The following is a 10000-nucleotide window of genomic DNA, read 5'->3' as shown; positions in this document are numbered from 1 at the left end:
TTGTCAGCATCTAAAACTCATCATTTAAAAAGTTATGTATTGAAGGAGGATTGTATATTTGTAAATCTAATGTAAAAGAATTGTAAGAGTGAAATTCAGCCGTGGGTTAATGTTTTCTGCACCAGCACCCACGTAGCTTACACAATCTTTGTCACATTAACCACTTAAACCTTCTAGACATAATAAACTGGATCTGAGTTGGCTCTGTACTTGGACCTTTCTTCCGTCTGCACCAAATCTCTTCGTCAAAAATAGTCACAACTCGCCACATTGTAGCTTGTAGATCTGCTATGTTTGGCTAATGTTATCGCCAGAATATGGATACTGGGGTTCAAGTGGTAGAATAATAATATGATACATACCGACCGTAAAATAATGTCTCAGGATCGTTTTATTGCATTTATCTGTTTTACGTATGTATGTGACGTACAACCCACCAATCCGTCACCAGATCCACGAGAAGAAGACGGAGATGAATGCACGTATCGTGGCACTGCGGGACGCTAAAATCAGCCTCATATCTCGCCTGCGCTCTCGGGCCCGACGGCTCCAGCGAATTCAGCAGCGCCTGGCGCCTAATCTGCACCGCCCCCTGCCTCTACTGCCCCGCCTGCTGCCAGAGGAGACGCCTGAGAGGAGGCTCCGTCCCAGCCGCACCGCCCTGGAGCGATACGGAGCCCTGCTGGCTCAGAGGTACACAACTATAAACCCTTCACACTTTTAACACTTAAAGCCCTATATACACTGTTGCGGAAAATAGCCAAACTACAAGCTCACAATGTTCGTGAACGTTCAGCAAACATTCGATCTACAAGCTCGCAATGCGTTGCATGCGACACGTTGTGAGCTTGCAGATCGAATGTTTGCCTATCTTTACTGAATGTCTGCCTATTATGACGTGCCCAGAATCATCTGGTCAAACAGGGCGGGGGGTATTGTATTGTATTGTATATAATGACATACAATACACTAGTTATACCATTTCTTTAATTCTAAAACATCTATGAACATACCCCGGCAGTGTAGTTTTCTGGTCTCATATTCATAATAACATGCATATAGAATGAGTGCTCTTTCTGGTGCATGAACGCACTCTCATTTCTTTCATGTAACTAACTGTAATCTTTGGCAAATGTTCAATTTGTAATCTTGGAATGCCTTGTAATATGAAGTCTGTGTGTTGTGTTCTATATCAAATAGGTCTCACACTGAGAGCCAGGATGAGGGGGGGCGGTCTCTGCTAGAACAGCTGGAAAAAGAGAGGGAAGGAGATGAAGAGGAGGATGAGGAGGAAGATGACTGTTCTAGTACGTCTCTGAGCGGAGACGTGGAGGTGACGGCGGGAGGAGGAGTGGAGCTGACGGAGGTGGAGGAGGAGGTGTTGATGGAGGAGGAGATAACGCTGATGTATGAGCAGGATTCAGTGCTGGAGCAGGTCTGTGTGTGGCTGACTGAATGGAAGAAAGAGAATATGAAAGAAAGAAGCATTCATTCATTAATTCATTCATGTGATTAGTTTTGATGATGATGATGATGATGATGATGGTGGTGGGGATGTTGCTGTGATGATGATGACGACAATGGTGAAGAATTACTATGTCATATTTTCTTATGTTTTCTGTGGTTTTATCAGAACATTTCACAAGGTCACTCACTCCATCATTCCAGGTTATCCGTTTGTTCTGCAAATCAATCTGTCTGTATTAGTTTCTCCTCTCTTTATGACCTCTGACATGCCTAACAACGTAGATTTGCGCATGTGACGGGACCTGCGTGTTCTCCCACCACTGTGCACCACAGCAGTGTTGCCGAGTATGCTTATTATAAGCGACTTTGGGCTTGTTTTTCTGAAAAGTCGCTCGTAAATATTGGTGGTGGCGTTTTTTTTAGGCTTGTTTCTAAAGTGTATTACTTATTTGAGCTTGCTTCCTAGTGTCATTTAAACCAGTGGGTTCTCAAACATTTTCATATCAAGGACCCCCAAATTAATATGTATTTGTCTGAGGACGCCCATCTGAAAATATTTTGTGCCAGAGACCTCCTACAAGATTTGTGTATTTAAAATGTTTCAAAAAAATATAAATAAAATGTTTTAAAAGTGTTTTACTTTGCTCATGTAGCCTAGTGCAGTGGTTCTCAAAGTGGGGTCATTGGCCAGGGGTTATTGGCCCCAGCAAAATGTGTTAATAGCATCAAAATCATTTTAACCCCTTTATCCATATTTTATACGTTGGCTATTCAAAAATAGCAGATGTACAAGCTCGCAGCGCTTCTTTGATTTTTTTTTAAATCTTGAAAGTGTTAATAATTTAGCCTTTTTTTTTTTTACACAAATCATGTCTTCTGGGGGTCCCCTAAGCTAGGGGTCCCCTGGCACAAAACATTTTCAGATGGGGGGTCCGCGGCCAAATACGTATCAATTTGGGGGTCCTTGGCACAAAAAAAGTTTGAGAAACCACTGGCCTAGTTGCTTCTTTTTGGGCTTGTTCCTGTAGACCTGACCTGGCCGATTGTTTTTCTCTCGCTAAAACCTGGCAACACTGTGCGTTGCGCGGCAGATGGAGACCTGGGTGTGGCGGTTTGACGCGGAGCTGCAGCTGCTGCGTCACCACAAGCTGCTCCTGGACGGCCGGCTGAAGCTGGCCGACCTGCAGCACATCACCCTGTACCAGGAGCTGCTGCTGCTCTGCCGCCTGGAGAGGAGCGAGAACAGCCTGCAGGAGGCGCTCAACGCACGCATGAAGAAGGAGGAGAGCGACATCAGGGTAAATATACTGTCTTTGGATGATTTCTTGTATAGTATTGTTTGTCTATTTATATATGTCTTGATGAATTGAATACACAGGACCACAATGGAAACAAGCCCTCAGGGCTTTTTTGTGTTTTTAGCATTATTATATCACTGTACCTCTGTATGTTTTGCAAACTGTTAAAATAAAGTATTCAATCAATCAATCAAAAGGGTGCGTGCGTGCGTGCGTGTCAGTAGTAGAAAGTAACTAAGTACTGTACTTTAGTACAGTTTTGAGGTATTTTTACTCTACTTGAGTATTTCCCATTTTTTCATACTTTTACTTCTACTCCACTTCAAACATTGTACTTTGTACTTCACTACAATTATTTGTTAAGTTACTTTGTAGATTATTATTACAAAACATACAGTACATTAACCACTTACCGGCAAGCCATATTTTACACTTTAGCTATGCGAAAATAGCTGATCTACAAGCTCACAACGCAGTACATTTTGATGCCAAGACTTTTTTACTTTCACTCAAGAACATTTTTTATACACTTTTATATAAACAATACTTGTAACAAATCAATCAATCAATCAATCAAAGTTTATTTATATAGCACGTTTCATAGTGCAGTTCAATGTGCTTCACAGAATAGGTTTAAAAATAAAGATGAAAAAACCCGGAGGATAACAGCAAAGTAGAAAAGAAAACATTTAGAATAAGACTAGGAAATACAAGAAAATAAACAACAACAATAAAAACAAAGCAAAAAAGATATATATATATAGAAAGCTGGATTAATGCAGACACCTACTGTAGGTAAAAGCAATACTAAAAAGGTGTGTCTTAAGATTTCTTTTAAAAATGTCAACTGTTTCGGTGACCCGCAGGGCCTGGCTGTTCCAGAGGCTAGGACCATAGTAGCTAAAAGCCGCAAAGTATTTGCTACTTTTACTTAAGTAAAACAGTGTGTGTGTGTGTGTGTGTGTGTGTGTGTGTGTGTGTGTGTGTGTGTGTGTGTGTGTGTGTGTGTGTGTGTGTGTGTGTGTGTGTGTGTGTGTGTGTGTGTGTGTGTGTGTGTGTGTGTGTGCGCGTGTGTGTGTGCGTGGGTGTGCACGGGTGTGCGCGCGCGCGCTGTGTGTGTGGAGGCTTTTCATTGAGCTCCATGACTAGGTTGCACCAACAAGGATTAAATTAATCTAGGATTAGGGGTAATCAAAATTGAGTAAATCTGGGATTAAAATAAGTCAATCTGGGTTTAAAAATAATCATAGCTGTGTTGCACCGCTTAAACGTAAACACAGTGTGATACCATAGCTATTTTACATAACTGGTAAGAGATTATTGCTCATACTGTATACACAAATAACAACTGTCAGTTTTAACGTAATCCCATTGTAAATTGTGAGTTAAAGGTTTTCTAAGCAACAGGATTATACAGTATTTAAAAGTAGGGTGATGATCTTTTTGCAGAAAGGTTTATTGTTATAAAGTTAAAGTCATTGCTATAAAGTGTTTGTTCAATAACAGGGGTCTCGCTGTCTCACCAGCTCTTTAATGAACAGAAAATAACATTTTCAAGTGGGTTGCCAACTTCAGCCAAACAGTAGAGAGTACCCATTCATCAGCTTAAATGTTACTGTGTCCAATTGTGTCTGCTCACTTTGTGTCATCACTTCCATCATCACTTCCAATACGACTTGTTTATACTGTATCCTGTATGAGTTCTCTTCTGTTTGAAGAGAGGCTTAAATTGTTTTAAACCAAGTATAAAGTTTAGTGCAACCAAATGTATTCATAAAACATGACATAACATCACATCATAACAGCTTAAAACATATTCCTGTTGGCTTCCGCTCTACACAGTATGTTTATATTTCAGGATTATATTAGTGCTATATTCCACCACTGCTAAACTGCAGTTTACTGTTCGCCTAATTCAGTGGTTCTCAGCGCGTGTTCCTTGAGGGGGTTCCAAATGGACTAACAGGTTTGTAATGGGGGTCCTTGAAATTAAAAAGTAGCCTAGGTATGAAATAGGGCTAAAGTGGTTAATGTATGTTTTAAAATGTAATAATTGATACCTGCAAAGTTACTTGTAACTAAAGTTTTCAAATAATTGTAGTGGAGTAAAAGTACAATATTTGGCTCTGAGATGTTGTGGAGTAGAAGTAAAAGTTACTCCAGTTAAGTAAAAGTACCTCAAAATTGTGCTTGAGTAAATGTACTGAGTTACTTTCCACCACTGTGTAATGGTCATTTAAGGCTAGCTCTTTAAGTGTTCGTCTACTCATTTTGTATGAGTAAAAATAGAATTTTGACAAAAATGCCACAAAACCAGCATGGCGATGATGACCCCTGCTCCTTCATCATAAATGTGACTAATCCCCCCCCCCCCCTCCCCTCCCACTCCAGTCTAAACTGGAGGAATGCAACAAGCAGCTGGATCTGAAGAGGAGAAACGTGGCCAAGCTGCAGGAGAGAGAGAAGGCCATGATGGCTGCCTTCCAGGCCATGCTGGGGGAAACCAAGTGTGCCGACCTCCTGACCAAAGTGTTCCGGAAGAAGATCAAACGAGTCAAGAAGAAGGAAAAGGCCAGAGATGAAGGTCAGTGGGGGGGGGGTGTACACACATGATCAGCATGCACGCGTATTAGCTCATGCTGTTCTGTTGTTCCATGAATTCAGTTGTGTGTGCGTGTGCGTGTGTGTGTGACACAGAGGAAGAGGACGGTGGTGATGATGAATCTGATGAAGAAGGGGAGTGGGACGGCGATGCAGATTACAGCGGTTCAGAGAGCAGCGGAGCACAGCTGGATGACAGTGTCTGCCCTCCAGGTCATTATGTTACATTATATTATATTACATGACATTACATTACAATACATTATGTTGAATTAAGGTAGGGTAAGTGATATTTTTGTAGTGTGTGGTAAGTGTCATAGACGCCGGAGGCGCCGGGTCACACGGTCCTCTGTGTCCCCCCACTTTTCAGCTATCGACTTATTTTTTTATATATATATATATATTAAAAAAATAAAACGGCGCTATAGCAGCCTCCGCCCACCCCACCGTTCGCATTGTCAAGCGGCCCCAGCCAGACATGCTAATTGCCTCTAATAAACAAGTCGTGATCTCAAGGGTCGCTATGCTGTGTCCCTCGACTCCCTCGTCCTGTGTGCACTAACAGTCACTCACTGCATGCACTGAATACCAGTGGTGGAAAAAGTACTCACATTTTTTACTTAAACAAAAGTATCAATTCTGCGATGTGGGGGCCGAGTGGTGGTCAAGTTAAGCCCCCATGGCCACGCACAAAAGCCGGCGTCCCTGGTCCATTTGGTTACATGTGTGCGCTATTTGGAGCGACACCAAAACGGAACGTGAGAGTCATGACGTCACCACTTGGCCACGCCCACTATGACGTCATCACTGCCCCCCCACTATTTAACCCCTTCCGGCGTGCCTGGTAAGTGTTATATAGCTCTATATTCTGATTCTGCGTGCGTGGGTCTCAGACTGTGATCCTCAGCTGTTTGAGAAGACATTGCGTCTACGAGAACATCGTGTGGACCTGGAGGAGCTGCAGGCGGAGGAGAAGAGGAGTGCAGAGGCCCTGAAGAAAGAGTGTGACTCCCTCCTTAAGAAGGTAAAGTAACACTCCTCCTCCTCCTCCTCTCACCCCTCAACACCTTCCAGAGTTCAATGTGCATCTGTGTGCTGCTTCTCTAAAGCAGTGGTTCTCAATCTTTTCAGGCCATGACCCCCCAAAATAATCATAATTGAACTGGGGACCCCCCACCCTGACAAGCACTTGGAATGTAGGAGTTTAGGCATTCAACTTTGTTTGACTCGGTTCCACAATTTACTGAAGCAGTGGTTCTCAAAGTGGTGTCCGGGGACCCTCCAGGGGTCCTTGAGGGGGCTCCACGGCGTGCACAGAAAATGAGTTAATATAGCATCAAAATCTGTGTGTGTGTGTGTGTGTGTGTGTGTGTGTGTGCCCGTGCATGCATGTGATTGGCTGGCTGGCCGTGCAGGAGAAAGTGGTGCAGAGCAGTCTGAAGGCAGCAGAGGGCGAACTGGAGCTGTTCAACAGGGAGAAGCAACAGAGGCTCAATGAACTGGATGTGGTGGTTCCTCTCAGACTGCACCAGGTACCACAACCCACACCTACATGTCTGTCTGGATAATGATTAAGATGGATGGATGGGGCCCGGTCCGGGCACTTAGGCTCTGATAGCCTGACAACGTGTCGCGGGTTCGATCCAGGCGACCTTTGCTGCGTGTCTGTCCCCATCTCTCTCTCCTTCTTTCCTGTCCATCTTTACTTAAAAAATAAAGGCAGAAAAGCGAACAAAAAAAAAAGAAAAGAAAAGATGGATAGATGGATGGATGGATGGATAGACAAAGATAAATGATAAATGTAATTTTTATTTATATGTTCCAATGGTCAATGCCAACAACATAATTAAAGTCGTTACAATTTCATGAAAGTGACAGCGCACAACACGTTTTGAGCTTGTAGATCAGGGCTTTTGTATGCAAATATGTAACTCAACTTAAGATGGCTCAGGGGCCACTCAGCAAAATACCAAAAGTCCAAGGGGCAAGCTAAAAATGACGGTCCTATTTTGGATTTTTCGATTTTGTAACACACACTACACATTGTTATTGTTATAAGAAAATGTACATTTTGACATCATATTCTTTTCACTGTACCTGTTTATTTTGTGTGTATGTCCAGTGGCATCAGTTCAGCAAAAGCTAAGGTATGGCAAGGTTAGGGTTGCCAACTCCCAGAGATTGAATTAAGGGACACCTATCCTGGGCGTGCGGCAAAGCCGTGCGGCCGAAAAAAAATGGGGGTCAAACCCCCAAAAAACCCGAAATGTATAGAAAACTATGCATTATACCTGTAACAATTGACGCACCTGTATGTATGTCTGTCTGTTTGAACGGAAATGTATATTTTTATCCTGTGCTTAAAAATGTAAGACTTAACTACTAAAAATGTAAGACTTAGCTACTCAACCCGCGGGCCGCGGGTTGAGTAGCGCTGTTGTAGATTGTCTATTTTCAAATAGCCGAAGTATCTAGGGCTGAAGTGGTTAATGTTTGTTTGTTATGTATGTTTTGTAATAATCAAAATCAACAAAGTAACTAGTGACTAAAGCAACATTTAAAATACTCCAGTAAAGTAAAAAAAAATACCTCAAAATTGTAGTACAGTACAGTACTTGAGTAAATGTACTTTGTTACTTTCCACCACTGTCATCCTTCCCTTCAGATTGTGAGTGACGGCATGCTTCCGTCAGACCTGTCCTCCGCCTTGGTTCTGAACACGGCCACACTGTCCAGGCTCCACGGGCGCATCAAGGAGCTGCATGTGGAGAACAGCAAACAGGGGGATCTGTACCGCCAGGCCCGCAAGCAGCACGTCCAGCTCATCCACGACCGCAGGGACATGGAGGCCAAGATCCACGGTCAGCCTCAGCCTGGCCCAGAGCCACAGCCCACAGAAATGCGGAAGATAGCAGGGCAAATGTTGAATGTTAGGGATTAATAATGATTTTTGAACACAAGTTTTAAGTAGATGGAAAATTCCAAGATGTCAGCCATCCAGAGCCACAAGAATGCGGTGAAAGGGCAATTATGAGGATCAGTGTTGATTTTGATTTCCGCCAGGCCGGGGGGTCGGAGATGTTTTGGCCTCATCAGTGTATGTGTGTCTCTGTCTGTCTGTCTGTTTGTCTGTGTGTGTCTGTGTGTCTGTGTGTCTGTCTGTGTGTGTGTGTCTGTGCACAGCTAATCTCGCAAACCACAGGATCTTCAAATGGGCATAAAAGGGACACAGAAAGACAGACGGGTATAACGGGTACTTTTGACAGGTACAACGGGGTGTACAAACGGGTGAGGCATGCGTTCCCAACTTGCATTGTTCCCTAATTGCATCGTCCCCGAGTATGCCGGTGCCCATTGGACTTACTTACTTACTTACTTATTCGTATTGCTCCTTTTCATGGAGCATAGGCCGTTGACTACAGTCTGCCAGAGTCCTTTATACCCTGGGCCTTCTTTTCCAGCTGTTTCCATGTCAGGCCACACTGCTTGATGTCTGTCTCTCAAGGTCCATGCGCCAGGTGTTCTTTGGCCTGCCTCTCTTTCTTGTGCCTTGGGGGTTCCATCCAAGGCCTTGCCGCGTGATGCTGGTATTGGGCTTTCGGAGCGTGTGGCCGATCCATCTCCACCTTCTCCTCTTAATCTTCTCTTCCACTGGTGGTAGACCCGCTCAGCAAGCAAAACAAATCTAAAGAAAATACCAATGAGTCCGAATCTGCCCCAAATCTGAATCACACATTGAGGGGCCTCTAAACAACAAAAGTGATTTTACTTGTACCCATAAGGGGCGCCGCAAATGCTGCAAATGTCAATGTTTGCTGCAGAAACATGACTTTTGTCACCAAAGAATAGGGCATAGCAGTGGCGGCCATTTTCTGGTTCCATCGTTCCAGACCCCATTCATTTTCCCCATAGAGATTTCCAAAAATATTTATATCAATTAATTTAAGCCTAGAATCAAGCTCATATTTAATAAATACCCTTTGTTTTGCAGTTTTCTTTTTTTTGTTGTTGCACAGAATCAAACGTTTTATTTGTGCCCTATAGGTACAAATGATCTTGTGTGTCATATGACAATGACACAGGGTTTTGATATTCCATACTGTCTGAAATTGCCTTTGGAATTTGAAATCGCATGTTGAGGCGTTTCTAAACCGACACCCAATCTCTTTATGTCTTACATTACATCCTGTTTGTTACCAGGTTGCTGTGGTCAAGACAGGAAACTTTTTATGTCCCACTGAGCCAGAGTGGCTGGATTACTAAATTAAATTTTCAGGCCAAATAATAAAACTGGAACAGGGTTTTCTGAATGATGTGCTGCTAGCATTTGGCTGGCAGCTACCGTTAATGAACCACTTTGATAGGGATTCATGTCTAAATAAATTATCCTTCATCATATGGCCATGTTGCTCACCAAAGTTGGTCATGATGAGACAGTCGTATGATGAGATTTAAACTAGGCTTTAATGTTGCTAGCTGGATTGATTAATTTATGTGCTATGTAATTGTGTGTGTGTGTGTGTGTGTGTGTGTGTGTGTGTGTGTGTGTGTGTGTGTGTGTGTGTGTGTGTGTGTGTGTGTGTGTGTGTGTGTGTGTGTGTGTGTGTGTGTGTGTGTGTGTGTGTGTGTGTGTG

General features: G+C 43.1%; 1 protein-coding gene across 1 annotated transcript in view; it reads left to right on the top strand.

Annotated features, from left to right (window-relative positions):
• cfap44 (cilia and flagella associated protein 44) overlaps positions 1-10000 on the top strand; it is a gene marked incomplete at its 3' end in the record, with an annotated part of 24459 nt that overhangs the window by 11440 nt on the left and 3019 nt on the right. The window contains exons 23-30 of the mRNA XM_080417458.1: positions 452-693; positions 1201-1435; positions 2559-2765; positions 5157-5349; positions 5463-5579; positions 6260-6390; positions 6782-6898; positions 8032-8227. Of these exons, the coding sequence (XP_080273584.1) occupies positions 452-693; positions 1201-1435; positions 2559-2765; positions 5157-5349; positions 5463-5579; positions 6260-6390; positions 6782-6898; positions 8032-8227 (1438 nt within the window). The remainder of the gene's footprint in view (positions 1-451; positions 694-1200; positions 1436-2558; positions 2766-5156; positions 5350-5462; positions 5580-6259; positions 6391-6781; positions 6899-8031; positions 8228-10000) is intronic.

Source organism: Gymnoscopelus braueri, assembly GCF_963280865.1.
Source record: "Gymnoscopelus braueri genome assembly, chromosome: 21".
Classification (NCBI taxonomy): domain Eukaryota; kingdom Metazoa; phylum Chordata; class Actinopteri; order Myctophiformes; family Myctophidae; genus Gymnoscopelus; species Gymnoscopelus braueri.
Note: the sequence above shows the minus strand (reverse complement) of the source record. Positions and strands in the feature narration are given on the sequence as shown.